Source organism: Poecile atricapillus, chromosome Z (genome assembly GCF_030490865.1).
Source record: "Poecile atricapillus isolate bPoeAtr1 chromosome Z, bPoeAtr1.hap1, whole genome shotgun sequence".
NCBI lineage: Eukaryota > Metazoa > Chordata > Aves > Passeriformes > Paridae > Poecile > Poecile atricapillus.
Genome location: NC_081289.1, coordinates 113,023,100 through 113,041,384, shown reverse-complemented (window position 1 = coordinate 113,041,384; position 18,285 = coordinate 113,023,100). Strand labels below are relative to the sequence as shown.

General features: G+C 38.8%; 1 protein-coding gene across 1 annotated transcript in view; it reads left to right on the top strand.

Moving 5' to 3' along the window:
* The first annotated feature begins 2,495 nt into the window (after positions 1 to 2,495).
* CNTLN (centlein) overlaps positions 2,496 to 18,285 on the top strand; it is a 192,699-nt gene continuing 176,909 nt past the window's right edge. Inside the window, 1 exon segment of the mRNA XM_058825890.1 lies at positions 2,496 to 2,747. Within this exon segment, the coding sequence (XP_058681873.1) occupies positions 2,655 to 2,747 (93 nt within the window). The 5' untranslated portion in view covers positions 2,496 to 2,654.

Genomic DNA, 18,285 nt, shown 5'->3' with positions numbered 1-18,285 from the left:
TTGAAGATTTGAAGCCTTGAGAGGCAATGAGAAAATTTCTGTTTCCAGAGAAGCTCACAGAGACAGATGAAGAGAACTTTTGCCTTTGAATAACTCATCCTTAAAAATGACATCCCTAGACTCATTGACCCATACACACCTCAGAGTGATGTGAAATGGGAGGAGAAAATCTGCTGACAGATTTCTGGGCAGCTGGCATCAGAAAAATAGAAAGCTATAACAGAAATAGTTTTCTTGTGAAAAACTCCATAGATTAGCAGAAGAAGACTTCTGTTTCTCTACAAAGGCTGATGAAAAGGCTCTAGCAGGAATGGGGACTGTTTTAACCACCAAAGTGCCATGTTTTTTTGTCTCTATGTTGTCATGTGAACAAGGAAATGGTTGGTAGTGGGGGATAAAGGAGTTTTCTGGAAGTTTATTCTGGTGTTCTTATTCTTGTAGTTTTGTTAATAAACTTTCTTTATTCCTTTTAAGTTTTAAGCCTGTTTTGCTCTTGTTCTAATCCATATCTCACAGCAAGAAATAAGTAAGTTTTCTAGTAATTTTTTTAGTTACTGCTTTGAAACCATGACATGGTCTTTATGGTCATACGAACATTTAATAATACACAAAATTACAGGAAGTGTATTAATTACACTTCCTACACTATTAATTACAGGAAGTGTAATAATACACATAAATTACAGGAAGTGCAAGATCACAAATATGAGATGACACAGTGCACAATGAGTGATGAACTATAAAAGTTATAAAGGATGTTCTAAGGAGGGATTTGTTATTGATCCAATAATTGTTGAATCTCTTTAGATCTCCATATAACTGGACAGAGAAGACTCAAATGCAGTCTCCCACCTTTATGTTTGCGTTCGTAATTGTGCAAAGAATACTTGCAGTAACAGCAAAATTTTATGTAAATTGTGTAAAATTATGTAAAAAATCATGGCATTGAGTACTGTAGCCACTTTCTTCTGGGAAGGGCTCCTGGACATCAACATGACAAAAAAATCAATTTGCAAAGTACAGCTATAATCAAGAATGCAGGAATCTTTCTCCTAGGGCTATAGGTGGAAGGACTGGACATTTTAATGTATGTCCCAATTGACATGGTGTGAAACCTTCTTGCTTCTCTGCATGTGCACACACACACACACAGAAAGAATTTTATTTCTTGTCACAGTGGTACATTCAGGGCAACTCTTCCAGAAACCATACAAAAATTACAATGGAGAGGAAAAGAAAATATACTTCTCTATAAAAAAAGTGTACTATTTCTGTAGTAAGATACTGACGTTGGTGAATTGCAATTTCCAGGCTAAAATATATTCTGACCATGTTTCAACTTATTTCTCCATTTGCCTGGGGGAAAGTCTATGCTTTTTGAGTATTTTGCTTCCCATTTAGGCTACACAACAATTTGCTTTGACAATGCTGTTTAACCCTTTATTATAAAACCAGGTACTCTGCATATCTTAGAATACATTTACATAGTGGCACCATCTGAAATACTTTGCATACCTGTAAGGGTTAAATCTTTGAAGCCTTCCTTTGCTTTCAGTTGTAGGCTCTGAAATCCAACTCTGTAAGTGATAAATCTGAAAAACTTCCTATCTGAGAAAAAAGTGTGCAAGCGCATGCTAAAACGCTATCAAGACCTTATCTAAACCCAGGTCTCTGACTCTTATCTTGCAATTTGTATTATTTAGTTCAGAGAAAAAAGAAACAAGCAAAGAGGAATGAGACACCTGATTCAGGTATGCTGGAACCTCAGCACATCACAGAACACCCAGAAACATCTCATTACCCCGTCAATGTGTAGAAGTGTACCGCAAGGAGGGTGTCAGTGGATGGGTCCAGGCTCTGCTCGCTGGTGCCAACCAACAGGACAAGAGTCAATGGGAAAAACTGATGCACAGGAAGCTCCACCTGACCGTGAGGAGGAACTTCTTTACTGTGCAGTGTCTGAGCACTAGAACAGATTGCCCAGAAAGGATGTGGAAGTCTCGCTCACTGGGGTTATTCAAGAACGATCCTGTGCCATGTGCTCTGAGATGACCCTGCTTGAGCAGGGAGGTTGGACCCGATTTCCCACTGTGGTCCCTTCCAGCCTGACCTATTCTGTGATCTCTACGGTTCATATGTAAACAGGATCTAAACAGCGCCGGGATACATTTGCTCCTATGGCTGAGGAAGGGCAAGGATCCGCTGAACTCCCGGGCATTTCCAGCATCCCTCGCGCAGCACCTTGGCTGGACAGCAGGTGCTCCAGCTGCAGGTGCTCCCAGCCCCCGAAGAGGAAGGCGACAGGCGACCCGGCAGCTCGTCACCTCCCGCTGCCGCCTTGCCTGCTCCGGCACCCGCACGGCGCATGCGCGGCCCTGCGCCTCGGGCGGGCCAATTCAAACGTGCCCCTCGCCCCTTCTCCTCGCCGGGGTAGCTGTGGCGCTGTGACGTCATTGCACCGCGTCCTCTTTCTTCCCTGCGGTTTCCGGCGCTCGCCCGTGCCGGGAGTGCTGCGGAAAGTTTTCATTTGTGTGGTTCACGGTGTCGATCGTTTCCCGCGGGCGGGTCGGGGCTTCCTGAGCCCTCTCCTCTAGGCGTGGACCTTCCTCTCCCCTCGTCGTCCCCGCGGGAGGAGCGGCGAGAGACTTTCGGCGATGGCTTCGGGGGGCTCGGAGGCGGTGACGCAGCGGGTGGCAGAGCTGGAGGAGGAGCTGCGGGGGCTGGCGGAGCGGCTGAGCCGCTGCCAGGTAGCTGAGAGCGGGGCGAGGGCTGGCCCGGGGCCGAGCTGTCGCGTCCCGTTTGGGACCGCGGGTTCGCGTCCGCTCCCGGCGGGCAAGGAGGAGGAGCAGGGCTGCGGGCGCCCGGCGCCTCTGAGACGTGAATTAAATCAGGCTTGGGCTCTTCTCCTCGATGAAACCACCTGTGCTGAAGCTGTTTTGTTCACCCTTCCAGAAGCCACGGTTCGCGTGAATTGAAATGGCAAAAGTCCCGAGGTACTGCCTTGTGCAACTTCCGGGAAAAATGAACAGGGTTTTAGAGGATTTTAAGTCTTGAAGGAACCTTTGGAGTTAATTTTATCTCTCCGTCAACCTTGCATCAGGATTAAATATACCCAAGCTCTTTCTGGGAAGGGAGGGCTTGATGAGTAACTATGAGTGTACTTTCAGAAGTTCCTCTGCGTCTTGCCCTGTGGCCTCCCTTCATAGGTACCCTTCCCTAATTTTTCCAGTCGGTGGTTCATCACTGATAGTTGGGTGTATTTATGAAAAACATAAAAACGTTGGTAATGTGAGGTCCTGTTTTAGGCGAAAATTCTCTGCCAAACACATGGATTATACCAAAAGTATATGGTAGAGAGGAAGGTGACACCTAATGCTGCAGGTAACCAAAACAGTATTTTAACCTGGGATGTGGTCTGGTTAAAGCCATGAAGGTCTGGGCTGATGGAAACATCCATCTGAAAGTCAGTAGAGGTGCCCTGCTTCAAGCAGCATTGCTATTGGTGATGTGACAACGGGTGTTGGATTCCTCCCGCGGGTAGAATCAAGACTTCTTGAGAAAACATACTGCATAGGAGATCAGCGGGGAGAAGGACCTGCCAGTGAAAATCCTGTTTGGAAATGCTGAACAATGCTAAATGCTTTGGGGATATTTTTGATGTCTTGTGAGAAAAGTTAAAGAAGCTCTCTATAAAGATATGGTTTACTGATCCTGGTATGCAGATGTGCGCTGACAAAATTTGGTGGAAGCAGAAGGAAGTCCTGTGCTCTACTCATTTGCTAGTTGAACATAAACTATGTATTACTAAAACCTTGTAGCATATAGTATTTTTGAAGAGTGTTGTACGTACTAGGAACTTCGAAGAAACAGTACAAATAAGAATTTCTGATCACTTTGATAACTTGATGTTATAACTTGATAACTACAAATTGTAGTTAAGCATCTGATTTCCCCTTTAGATTAATTTCAATTATGTGTCTATTTCTACTTGTTCCTTGATGAACACACTCCACATGTGTTGAAGTCAGCAAACAGAAAATGTTTTCAGATGTATTTATTTCAAGTTTCTTGCATGTTATCTTGCCATTCTTGGATCTTTGTCTTTCGTCAGATGAAATAGCTTTTGTGAGGAAAGCAGACAAAAAAAACCCAGGAAGATGGTTACTGTTTTTGAAAACAGAACCCAGTCAGTGTCCTGCAGTAATCTCTCCAGCTTTAGGTAGAATCCAATGCATACCAACCTTCTAATGACAGGGGATGCATGTATTCAGGATTTATTTCAGATTATTAATAAAAAAAAAAAAAAAAGTGAAGCAGCAACCTCTAAGCAGAGATTCTCTGAAAGCATGCAGTGTAGGCATCTACATGCTTTACTATTTTACTAATCCATCAATACATTTGACAGGTTTATGCATGTGTATGTTACATAAAGAAGGGGGAAGACAAATTTTAATAAGTTAAATAAGTTAAAGTTATAATTGCCTTGTCCATTTGGCAGCTTTTTCAGTATAGCATTTATCTAAGGTTATTAATTTTGTAAAGAAAGTTTTGTGACGATATTCTGAATTTGAATGGGAACTAAAATGGCCTGATTTACTGAATGGACTTCAGTAAGATTCTTCAATGGTTTGAAAGTCAGCTCATGAAATTACTTCTAGATAGTTAATCTATCTTAAGGTCATATTTCATATGAAAATTTTGTGCAAAGACAAGTCCTTTGAAAGCATAAATATGTATGGGCAATGTTAATGTTGTGTTTTTCTAGCGTCTTCGCAGCTGAAATACAATGTTGTTGCTGACCAGCTAATTTCTTGAGCATAAGTTCATTTAATCTGCTGTGGTTTACTTTATTTCCTTTAGAACTAAGAACTTCTTTTATTTCTGTGCAGTCTCCTAATATTTGCAGGTCTTGTTAATCAGAATTGTGAAACCATCTAGGTTGGAAGGGAATTCTTGAGAGCATCTGAGAGCTTCTGTTGCATCCCACCCTAGAAGAGATTGCCTAGGACAATACCTAGTGAAGTTTCAAGTATTTCCATTCCTGGAGACTGCAGCCCTTCAGGATAATCTGTGGAGGTGTATCACAGTAAAAATGTTTCTTTTTCTATTAAGATTGTCTTCTGTGCTTTTGGGTAGGGTTGTCTCTTTCATAGATTGCCTCAGCAGGCATTTTGGATAGAAAAGTTGTGTAAATGTCGTTAGAAAAGATGTTTGTGAGAGGTTGTTTCCTTTAATCCAGCATCTGGATAAAATTGCTCAAGTCCCTAAGTCTCCTCTTCTTCCTTCTTCTCTTTCTCCTCCTCTGGCTCATAAACTGTATTTCCTAAAAAACCTTCCCAGCTGAAATCTAGTTTAATAGTTTAGGACTGCATCGGAAGGAAAAGATTAGTCGTAAGTATCTGTTGAGGTATTAGCCTATTGGATATTTTTTTCCCCAAAGAAAAAAGACATTTATCAAATGATTGAGGCTAAAGTTTTAATGGTTTCTAAACCAAACAGTTTTAGCAAACAGATGTATGTATCCAAAAGTGATTTAGCATCTGAATAAATTACAGTATGTTTCTCTTCTACACACCGTCTTGGAGTATTATATTCAATGTCATATAAACTGCACTTCTGAAATGAAATCTTTTCTGGGAACTGGCACCTGTTGATAGGGAGTCTGTTGACTAAATACATGGAAGCCTTCTTTGGCTCCTGAGTGTTAATGCATGCTAGTTTTGCTCTAACTTCAGGTATTTCAGGCATCTACTTCTCGATGTTGTTTCTGTCTGTGACAGAATTCTGGAGAACCTGACTTTCAGTTATCCAGGATGGTGGCCTTTATGGTCAAAAGAAGGTTCTTATTCATATTTATTCTCTTCTTTTACAGTAACAATTTCCAAAGAGTAAAGGTGCCTACAAGAATCATATATGTCATTTATTTTTAATACTTTTTTTCCCCATTATTTTCTGAAGGTCAGGTTCTACTACTAAGCTTGACTTCTGCATCTTAGTTTGGTAGTAGTTGATATTTCCTTTAATTCTATTCAAACCATTGTAGGAGTGTCAATCCTAATAAGCAAGATCGTGAAGTAGAGCCTGTTAAAAGCACAATTTTGTTGCAGTCATTCTGTGAAAACTGATGTTGACATATAATTCTGTGGTGGAAATTGCAAAAATGAGAAAGCCAAATTAAGAATAAATAAATAAATAGTTCAAAGCTCCCAGATTGTCTACTGAGAAGCCTTGTATAAAGCTAGGGAGGTGTACCTCTATAGTATGCTGGTTTTGGATAATTATGGTTGTGTCTGCAGTAAGTTAGTTTGTAAATATTTTTAATTTCAGTGGCTTCTTACTTTATTTGAGAATTACTTGAGAAATAAAGTTATGGCTCCAGAAAACAACTGAAAACAGAAAATGGGTTCTTATTTTTAAATTTCTTATTTTCTCTGGCTCCTTATTACATTTCTTTGATGGGCTTGATGTTGTTGGAGGGCAGTGGACAGATGAAGGTCAAATAATAGTAAGTCATGGTACATCTTGTCTCTATTACTTTTATTAACTGCTGCATTCTATTTCAGGGTTTTATGCTGCTGTCTACCACCTCAAAATATCAAGATCTTCAGTACCTATGTTCTTACTACTCTCAGGAGGTTTTGCTTTCCATTGCTGTTTAAAAGATCTGGCTTGTGTTTTACCTCCATCTTGTTTTCCCTTGTGGTTGTGTATTTTTGTGGGTGGAGATGGATATGCTGTTTTTGCAAAACCTAGTGGCTCCTGATATAGGAAATTAGTCTGGTTTGTTTGTTTCTGTTTTTTTCCATGTGCTCATTTTGGTATTTATTGGGGTTTTTTTCAGTAAGGGGAATGATATATCTCTGGAAGCTCATTCTATGGGTGGAGTTTCTGAGCCTAGATTACCTTCTTTAGCTTTATTTGCTTTCTCTTTAGTATTGTGTGTTTCTTTAAACCCCTATTAGGTCTATAGAGATCTGTAGCATATTCCTTGGTGTCCTGAAGGGAAGCCTCTTGTGGTAAAAGATAGTTCATTTGATGTAAAATAATGTGCATTGCTGAATTGATGATTGATGTCCCAACTCCCAGGTTCTAGGATAGACACTTCCATGCCCCCATGTTCTGTAACTGAAAAGATAGGAGTAGTTCTTCCATGTATTCTGTGACAGGAAACTACAGCAAAACCTTGCTTTGAGCAAGACAGTGATTCTGGATTGGATTTTCCACGTCAAATAGACATTTTCATCAAACAGAGTGTCATATATTGATGGTATTACTGAAAGTTGGAAGAAGCAAGCACATTATCTTCTGGTTTTACTTATGCTATTGGTGATAGTCACAAGACAAGTTTGATTTGTTTAGCTTAATTTTGTATTTACCAGCCTAGGATGTCTCTCTTCCATCGAAAATGCTGTTTTGAATTCAAGCAAGTGTCTTAACAACTTACCCATTATTAGTTTCAAAAAACCAAGATGCTGTAAGTCTTCATTTTACTTATTGCAGCTTTTTGATTTCAAAGGTAATATGACATGTCTGTCTGCTAAAGTGATACTGTGTTTTCCTTACTGAGGACTATATTTTCTAACTTTGTGGTTCTACCAACTGTACTCTTTCTCTCTTTTTTTTTTTTTTTTTCTCTGCATAAAAATACATGTTGTAGCTCATGTGCCTTTTCAGTCAGTGATAGTTCTGCCTAATCCTTTTCTATGTTAGGAATTAAGTATGCCATTGCATGGTACTCTGCCCAAAAAGTACAGTCTGCCAACTGGCAGCAGTCTCCAGACCATACTGTTTAGCCAAAGAAACCATGCTGGTTTTCAGTTTACAAGTGTAGTTTATCCACTAAATAATAGTTCACCATTAGTCAAAAAGCTAGGAGCTGATCAGTAACCCGTTAAAGGTTCTGCTGCAGTAGATTCACCAGTAGCATTTCACCATTTTTGTAGAAGGTGCTAAATACAAATGAGGAATAAAGAGATCTTCCAGTAGCTGCTGCTGCTTTTGCTTCTGTTTATTACCAGGGATTGGAAAGAAATCTTGAAGGACGATGTATATCTCTAGGCATTTTTGGGTAAAAGAGGATCAAGAAAGGTGATTGCTACTTTGTGGGAAGTGGAGTGGCAGGGGTTTCTACTGTTTCTTGCCTTGTTTCATGCTGTGTTTCCTGCTTATTATAAAAAGCTGTGCATAGATCTGTTTTGGTCTTCATGTTGTGTTTTATAGTGTGCTTGAAGAAAAAAAACAGCTCTTTGTGGGCAGTGGAACTGTCTAGTTTTGATCACTTTCTGTGTCAGGGAGGGTTGTGAAACGTTGTATCTGCCATCACTGATAACAGAAAATATTTCATTAGCTGTAAAAACGGGTCCATTTATTCATTCTGGACCAGTTTAATACCCAGCACACTCACTGAAAATAATGTAGCCTTGATACTATGTATTTATATGTAGTTTTAACACGCCCTCTCCTTTATTTACTAGTAAACATGAAAAATACATTGACTAACACACCAAGATATTGTGTTGCTTCGTAATAGGTGACTTGATATTACAGATACATGTTGATGATACGTATTAGAAGTGTTCTTAATATCTGAGAATTGACAGTAACAATAAATTGGAATACCTCAAAAAACACAGAACCTCAAAGAACGTAGTTCTTCCATGATGATGTATTTTTGTTGACTTTGTTCTTATCTGTTCAACTTTGTGACAAAAATTGAAATTTTTATAAACTACGAGTATGAGAATTTGAGTGTGTCAGTATTTCTTCTAGACAATTGATATCTATACTGTTCTTTTGAAATGGAGCAAAGTGCTTAGTGCTTCCATTCATTAAATGCTAATTTCTTTTATTAGTGATTAAGCCAAGACCACATATTTATTGGTGCCAAGGGATGCCAGCTGTTTTGTGCTTTGGGTGTTTTTTTTGTTATTTTATACTCTTATATTTTGCCATAAGGAGTGTAAATCACATGAGTCGGATTAGTACAGGTGTTGTTAATAAAGCCCTTACTCTCTTTGTATTATATACAGAAGTAGTGTTGTTGAATACCCAAGTTTATTTTCTTCTACCTTTTTTTTTACTTCTGACAAATTTTAGCTAAGTGTAGTAGTTTTTTCATACCTAGTACTCCTTTTGAAAAATACTGGTTTAGAATATAGAAGTAAAACTGAAGATTAAATAAAAGTGATCTTTCAAAAAAAAAACCACATATTTTTGTGCTTCATAAAGTAGTTCCCTATTCACAGTATGACTGAGTGTGAATATTTCAGATTGGCCCATCATGTCAGTGGGAATTTAAAATTTGGTGCAGAGATTAGAGAGTCATAGAATAGCTTGGGTTGGAAAGACCTTTAAAGATCATCTAGTCCAGCCTCCCTGGCCAGGAATCTCTTTTGTAGGTCATGGTGCTTAAAGCCCTATCCATGGTGTTTATGGTGGGGTGATCAGTGATGGGGGATCTACAGTCTTCTGTTGCTGCACGACCTTGTTGTCCACACTTTCTTTATGTCCAATCTGAATCTTAACCCAAATTTAAATATTTTTAAATTGAAAAGGTACAATTTAAAATTGTTGAACCTTCTCCTGTTACTTATGGCATTGGTAAAGTCTGTCTTTCTTACAAGTGCCCTTAAGGTATTGAAAGGCTGCAGTCAGGAGCCTTGTATGCATTTTCCAGGCAGCACAAACTCTCTTTTCATCTTGTTTTCAGAGGAAAGGTGTTCCATGCCTCTGGTAAGTTTTGTGGCCCTACTGTGGACCTGTGCTGATGTGACCATGTCTTTCTGGTGCTGGGGTCCACAGAGCTGTGCACCGTACTCCAGGTAGGGTCTCACAACGGCAGAGAAGAGAGAGAGAATTGTCTTCCATGACCCAGTGGGCCCAGGATACAGTTGGCTTTCTGGTGTGCAAGTGCATGCTGCTGGCTCATGCTCAGCATTTTGTCCAGCAGTTCATGCAAGTCCTTTTCCACAGTACTCTCAATCAATTCATTCCACAGTCCGTATTGATAGTGGGCTTCAGGTGCAACACCTTGCACTTTGCCTTGTTTCAACTTTGAGGTTTTCAAGCCTGTTGATACTACTGCCTCTGGATGTCATCCCTTCCTAGTGGTTTAGAAACGGCAGTACTCAGCTTGGAATTGTTTATATCCTGATGTAATTAGGAAGATACTAAACAGTGCTGGTTTCAGTATAAACCATGGAGGAACACTGCTTATGATTGGATTCCATGTGGACACAGAGCTGTTAACTGTAAACCTTTGGACAAAGACATAGAGCCCATTCTTTATTCATCTAATAGTCCATCCATCAAACCCATTAGCTTTCCGATGAAATGACAAGAATATTGTGAGGAACTGTATCAAAGGCTTTACAGAAGTGTAGGTAAGTGACACCCATAGCTCTTCATTTATCCACAGATGTAATCACTCAATTTATAAGATCATTAGATTATCAGGCATGGTTTGCCCTTGGTGAAGTATGTTGCCTGTATCTAAGTACCTTCTTGTCATCTGTGCGACTTGTCATTGTGTACTGGTTTGAAAGCAAACCAGTGAGACATTCCAAGTCAGAACTACAATTTAATAGGAAAATGAAAATAAGGGCAATCTTACAGAAACAGTGGCAGAGTCAGGATACAACCTGACACCCTGTTGGTCAGGGTGGTGGTAGCAGTCTCATTAAGTGGTGGATGTGGTTCTGTTGAGGTGGTGATCCTGTAGATGGGTCTGGTGTTTCTCTGAAGGTCAAGTGATGGTTACAGAGCTCCTTTCCTCTGGGAATACAGTAGGTAGGGCTGCCATGTGTCCTGGTGAGGGTGGCCACGACAATCCTTTAAAACTTTATGGTCCCCTGATGCCAGGGTGTTGTGGTTTTAAGGCAGTAACTAAAAAATTACTAGAAAACTTACTTATTTCTTGCTGTGAGATATGGATTAGAACAAGAGCAAAACAGGCTTAAAACTTAAAAGGAATAAAGAAAGTTTATTAACAAAACTACAAGAATAAGAACACCAGAATAAACTTCCAGAAAACTCCTTTATCCCCCACTACCAACCATTTCCTTGTTCACATGACAACATAGAGACAAAAAAACATGGCACTTTGGTGGTTAAAACAGTCCCAATTCCTGCTAGAGCCTTTTCATCAGCCTTTGTAGAGAAACAGAAGTCTTCTTCTGCTAATCTATGGAGTTTCTCACGAGAAAACTATTTCTGTTATAGTTTTCCATTTCTCTGATGCCAGCTGCCTGGAAATCCTGTTATCAGAGTTCACTCCTCCCATTTCACATCACTCTGAGGTGTGTATGGGCCATGAGTCTAGGGATGTCATTTTAAGGATGAGTTATTCAAAGGCAAAAGATCCCTTCATCTGTTTCTGTGAGCTTCTCTGGAAAACAGTATTCTCATTGCCCTCAAAGCCTCAAATCTTCGCTTCACTCTGTTCCAGCACCTCACTGTATTACAATTACCTTTTGCTCAAAATCCACACTTTGAACACTCCGTTCCTCCCAATATACTCTGTCATGAATTAAAGGAGTCTTTTTAAACTACTGTTGTCCATCTCCATAGCTTATAAAGCATCTCCTTATTCTCTCTTCCCCACCTAAAACTTAACTCTTTTCTTCACTGTCTTCTTCATGTTGATTGTCTGTCTCTCTGGGAAAAAGGAGTAATCTGTACGTTTTATCTAAGTAGTAAAAGAATTTAAAGTCTTGGAAAAGCTGCAAGTGTTCATGGTGTCAAGTTTCAGTCCAGCAGCAGAAACTGAAGAGCCAGGCTGGCCGGCTCCGTTTCTCCCCCTCCGTCCTCTGCGGCCTCGTCTGGCCTGGAGGAGGGGGTCAGGGAGGAGGCTGAGACAGAGCCTTGTTACCTTGTCAGAAGCCGGAAACACAAAGAGAACAAGAGAACTCTGGCTTTACATCTTAAGGTGGTGTTCACAAGTTGATCTCACTTTTCAATGGTCAAAACTGCTGTCAATTCTTAGAAATGACCGATAATCGGTCAGGAGAAAAGACTCCCATCAGCCGCCAGCAGCTTCAACTTCCTTAGCTCCCAAAGCTATCTTAAAGGTAAAGCTACCCCATGACACAGGGCAACCGAGGTGCAAATAAAAGGAGTGGATTCGATTAAGTGCCCAAAACCAAAAGAACTTTAATAAGAAAAATGAAGTAGGGACAATGCCCATAAACCATACACGTATAGGGATAAGCTCCAAAAACCAGGACTAGGGGCAGACACAACAATATATAGGGTAGGTCTGAGGGGTGAGTCTGAGGGCATGGGTCCAGTCACAAACTGGGGTTAGAAATGTGCAAAATACTCCAACAAATAACAACCAATCCAGGGAGAGAACTGGGAATGTTCTAGAAGCATAACCTTTGACGAGGTGGCTTGATCAACATGTTAACTGCTATAAAACCTTAAACAAGTGCGTCCCAGCAGGGCTGACTCCTGTACCCGTGGTGTTCCGAACCTCAGATTATATCTAGGTAGGAATGCTTGGTTCCTCTCCCTGGGCTGAGCATCTCACAATGAGCTGATGTAATTTTGGGTCATACAGTGAGACTTGACAGCCCATTAACAGAGGTGGCCCCCTGGAGGGAGTTAATCAGGGATGAGTCATGGAGGAGATAAGGAACACTGCCACACCTGTTTTAATAGCTTGTGAGTATGTAATAAAATACATACTTTTGGTTACAACTTACATTGTAACCTAAGGCACATATTTCCCACGAGGACCTGTTCTATGATTACACTGGGCACTGTGGTAATGCTTGCAGATTGGTGGTTCCCACCTTCCTTTTTACACTTTTTAAAAAAAGACATGGAATTCCCTTTCCTCCAGTGACTGGGGGACTGCCTCACTGCTGTAGGATAGACATGAGTGAAAAAAAGTACCTGTTATGGGAACAACAAACACTGCTTTTGCAAATAAAGGAAGTTGCATTTTACCTGCAGATATTTAGGCTCTTGTAATTTTTCCAAATACGCTGAGGAGGCCTCTAGAACACATTTTGATGTCTCTGTTTATATCCTGGTTTAGGACAAATTTGGGAGAAAACTTCTGAATAGGGTCCCTCCAGAAAGCAAATTCAAGTGCTTTGGGAAAAAAGATTTCTTTGGAGACAAGTGAAAAAAATTGTTTATTTAACAGAAATTGAATAATATTAAACAATAAAATCTCTCCCTGTTCAAAGAGATGGCAAATCCAGAAAAAGTCCTTTTCATGTGGTGTAGCTTGGCTTGCTCAGGTTCTTATCAGTCCCTCCGGTGCCAAGAACAGTGCCAAGGCTCAGGCCCCAGTGAGCCACAGGTGTGAGCTCCTGGGGTTTGTCTGGGTCTTCAGTCCAGAGCAGGTTTGTACAGTTCCAAGAAAAAAGAAAACAGTCTGGGGAGCTCCTCTGCCTCAGCTAGCTGAAAACTAACAAACAGCAAAGGAGAGCTGCAGACAGCACAGTCCAGAGAAGGATGTGGGGCAGCAAGTGCCATTTCTGAACACAAACTGTGGCTTCTGCTTCACCCCCTTGGCTCTCAGAACCAGCCTTAAAGGTGCAGAACTTAACATCCAGCGTAAACAGAATAGACAGCTAGGGATACAAACATCATAAACTCAGCCCAGGACAGTTCACCATGTTTTTACAGATTCAACATGGAGGAGAATGACTGAGTGTAGCTGGTTTAGTTTTCCCATCTAATTATTTTGGTTTGGGAAGGAGGTTCTTGGAAGTGTGACTTCAGATAGTCTTGTCCTTTGCTGTTATTGAGAGTGCACTGTTTCAACTATTTGAAGTTTAGCTCACAACTTGAAATGTGTGCAAATATTCTCCTGTTTGTCGACAATTCTACAGGATCTGGAAAATACTACAATGTCATTTCAGGCACAGTTGAAATAATGGACCTAAACTGCGCTTGGTTAGTTATGGCAATGCAGAGGGAATATACCCAAAAGTATGCATATGGTTATATTGTCTGTAAAATAAAATTATTTATGCATTCCCATATTCTTGAATTCATTAAAAATCACAAGTGCATTATGATTGTATTAATCCAGAGCATTACATTTAAATAAAAATAACTCTGAGAGCTGTGCCAAAACTTTTAAATTATCCTGTACTCTCAAATAAGTGATGGAATTGTTACAAGAACTCTCAGAATTGTCATGCTTCCAGAATGCAGTTATGTGACTTAGGAAATTCATGTCCTACCCAATTCTGTGCATCTTCCATCTAAATTACTTATATGACTGCAGTTAGTTTTAATTGAAGTAGTTTGGAAAGTTATAGCTTGGAACGAAAGCTGGCAGATCACTTATCCTGTCCTTGATCCAGAAAGGGATTAAAAGAAAGCTTTTGATTTCTCACATTTTCTCCTTTTTGAAAAGATTTCCTGCATTAATTAAGTGCTGTATCTCCAATATTGAGTACGCAGAAAAGCAACTGTTCGTAGAAGTCTGTTCCAGTGAATGAAGGGGAACACAGCATCATGTGTGCTCACTGAAGAAGAAAGTAATTTACTTTTTGCTATTCAGTGAGGCTGGCATTGTCTGTAATAGGTCCATGTCTATCTAATAAGTTCTGTGTACCAGTGAATTGATGTTTATTTTTGTCCATTCCTACTGTGATGGTACTGATCTGCCTTCCGTGATGTTAATTTTTTGACTATGCCATGACCGGGAAGTACCTTTTATTTCCTGCCAGTTGATGCCACAATAAGCCAATTATTTATGCCAATTAAGAATATATAATGAAATTACTCAGTTAAGTTCATTGCTGTGTTTTTGTTATGCTGAAGAACTAATCTGAGAGTATGCTGATTAAATCATGTGTAATGACAGCATCTTTTAGTATAAGTTTGGTGGTACTTTTTTCCTTAGACCACTATTAGGACTTCAACATTGTAACAGTGACAATACAGTATTATTTTTGTGGTGCCTGTGTGTGTTCAGCAGAGTAATAAGTTAGGATTCAGTTTATAAGGGGGGTATGTGTGTGGGTGGGAATATATTTACACATAAGTGTAAGTAAAGCAGTATTCTGCATTATTCCTTTGAATCAAATGTGTATTTGTTGCAAGAACTACCAACAGAGACAAGATAACAGTAATTTCTTTGAATAGAAAATTATGCATGGAATATACAGGAAACTTTTTTTTTTTTTTAACCATAATACATTTACATTTTGATTGTATCTCATTTAAGCTGCAACATTAAGGAATTGAGGGGACACAGAAAAATACTCTTGTTTGGTGATGGTGTCTCTTAAAAAAAGCAGTCAGTCTGGTCAAGTCACCTGCAGCTCTCTTGCAAATTTATACGTGATAATTAGATGTTAACAGTGCATACTATCTGTGAGTGACTTCTGTGAACTTACGAACAGTGAAAATAACAGGATTATTTTGTGTGTCTGAGGTTCTAAGTTTTCTTGTGAGTAACTGATCAGTCTTCTGGTGAGTGTTTAGGTTGTTTAAAAGCACAGCACCTCACACATGGATTCTCTAAAGAGTAAGGGTTTTTTTTGTTGTGACAGCTTAGCAGGACTTGGTTGTAAAGAGAATACCTCTTATTTAGGAATGTAATATGTGACTGGAAAACACAAAGAAACACTGGCACAGTAGGGTAAAGAGAGACTGAACTGACAGTATGCAACAGTGTAAGTTTAAAAGTCTTGTGAGACATCAAGAAAGAAGCAAGTCTTGTCACTTACATGTGAAGTATACATATCAGCTTGATAAAAGACTTCAGCTGTTTAGTTGGAAGTGTAGTAGTCTGTCCTAGATGTTAGGGGAGCCCAGAAAAATACATAGGAAAAAAATTCTTGCAGGTTTTTCAGTGCTTATACCAGCCAGCCAGGTTATTTTGTGTGTTTCCCCCCTCATGCCCCATGCCCTGTAGTATTTTGATTTCCATACAATTTTTTTCCAGCCTGACAATCAAGTGTTTTGAAATACTAAATTCATAACACAGAAAATTATCAGTATGTAATTATTACAGAGTTCTTAATAAAAAGTAACAAATAAAGTAAATCAATAGCTCCCTCTGTCCTCCCAACTGCTTTATTTTCCCTCTTGGGGATAAGGACTGATTAAGTAACTAAAATGAGAGTTTGTGTCCTGTATTTTTGTCGTGATGATTGGAGAGGCAGGGGTGGGGAAGAGACTGTTTGGATTAATTGTGAATAGATTGGGGTTTGTGTTTCATTTTTCTGCTCTGAGGATATTTTCTTCCAGATTTGAGAAGATGAATAATAAGTGAATAATTATTTTTAGTGCTATAAAGATTTAAGGTATGAAAGGAACACTTAACAGTGGTTAACATGCTTAGAAATAAAAGTGAAACATCAAAGAGAGTACTGATTTCAAATTTCAGACAACTGAAATGCTTCATGTAATTTATGTTGAAGGGGAGAAGATTTTCATTTTATCCTTGTTCTCAACGCAGTGTGTGATATACACCTAAACACAAAACTACACTTACTTGTAAATTTAATACTCAACTTGTTATGAATGTATAGTTTCTGTAAGATAAAAAAGAAAAAAAGATACTGCTTATGCTTTTGATACTTGTTTCACTGCTAATTTAAAAGTTTTACTGCAGTAAATTCAGTATCGTTACTCTAAAAAGAATGCCAGCTAATTCTCCTTGATAAAGCAATATAAAAATTTCCAAAAGATTCTATGGTTCTAAGTTTCCATTAGACAAGTAACTGCAGTATTGATACAGGTTTAGGTACTTTTGATATCAAATCGCCAGTGAAATATTTATGCTTGGAATTCCCTTCCAAAAGGAAGATAAAATGTTTTAAATAAGGATATTTGTCTTTTCCTGCGTTTAAGTCAGAGGCATTCTTCGTTTTTTGATTTCTGTTGATGTTTTATAAATTCACAGCTTCACTTGAAAGCAAATACTCGTGCTGTAGCTAGTTATGCCATATAACATTTGTTAGTGGCTTATCTATTGTCAGTGTTTCTGAGTTTGCTGCTGTTAAAAATCAGTAAGAAAAAAACTTTAGTTTGCAAAGAACTCTTTCAAAACCTTAGGTAAGTCTGCATTTCTGTTTGTCTTTCAGTATGATGAACTACAGTCGCTTTCACTGTAGGCTGAGGGGAAAGACGTCAATTTTCAGGGAGTACACAATGTGCTCTTTTCTTTTTTCAGATTATTTTTGTTCTTGCATGCAACCTTGATTTCAGGGTGAACATCCTTATCTGACATTAGATATGTTGTAAATAATGAGTAATTTTTGCTAGCTTTCAAATTACATCTGTATTCTGCCTTTATATAAGATCTCAGCTGTTCAAGGTACACTTTTGCTGACCTCTTGAGCTGTTAACATGCACTTGAGTAGGCTGAATATTTTTTGGGTAAGCTGAAGATTGATCTATCCCAGGCCTTGACAGCTGCAGTGTTTTTCTGTGCCAACTTCAGGCAGTGTAAGTAAGCAGTCTTTTTTCCATAGAAATTGTTTGGCTCCCAGGGCCATACAGGGAAAAGCTTTACCAAGTCTATGAATTCTGCCAAGAGCTTAAAAAGACTGTTAAAACTTCTTTTCGTCTTAAACCTTAATTTCTAACTAATACTACTTCCATTATACAAAATGCTTAATTAATCATATTACTTAGATTTAAATGAAATAGCTATTAAAATGTTTGGCATTTTAAAGATAAGAAAATCACATATGGCAACTCAACATTCTTTGACTAAGTTCTTAGTAATGTTTTGTTGTCGTAATGAAAAATTTTGTATGTTTCTGTGTAAACTTTCTTTTTGTGAAAAAAGTTCTCTTCACTCTGGATGAAGTAGTGGTTTTCTGTTTGTTTGACTGGGTTTTTTTCTTTCCTGGTAACATTATTTGAAGATGCATTTGCGTCATTCGTTTGGCAGAAGTACACTTAGGCAAGACATTGGTTAGTTTTGTGTGCATTTAGTTAAGTTAAAAGTACATATTGAGTACATAGTGAAAGGCATATGATGATTTAATTTAGAATATCTGTTGATATAATTGCAGCATTACTTTATGTTCTGGGTATATTCATAAATTCATAATTTGCAGTAGTAACTTTAAATATCAGTTTGTTATCATAAAAAATAAATAACATGTATTGAAATATCATTGTTTTGCAGTTTTGGAAATTCCAGTGATTTTTTACTTACTTCCATAGGATCTGTGAAGGCTTTGGTTTGTATGTTGAAGTCATGGTTGTTAGTTATTTATTGTTTAATGGACATCTTTTTGCCTATTTTGTGTAGCTGTTTCTTTGAAGTTTGTTTAGTGCCCATTCAATATTCCT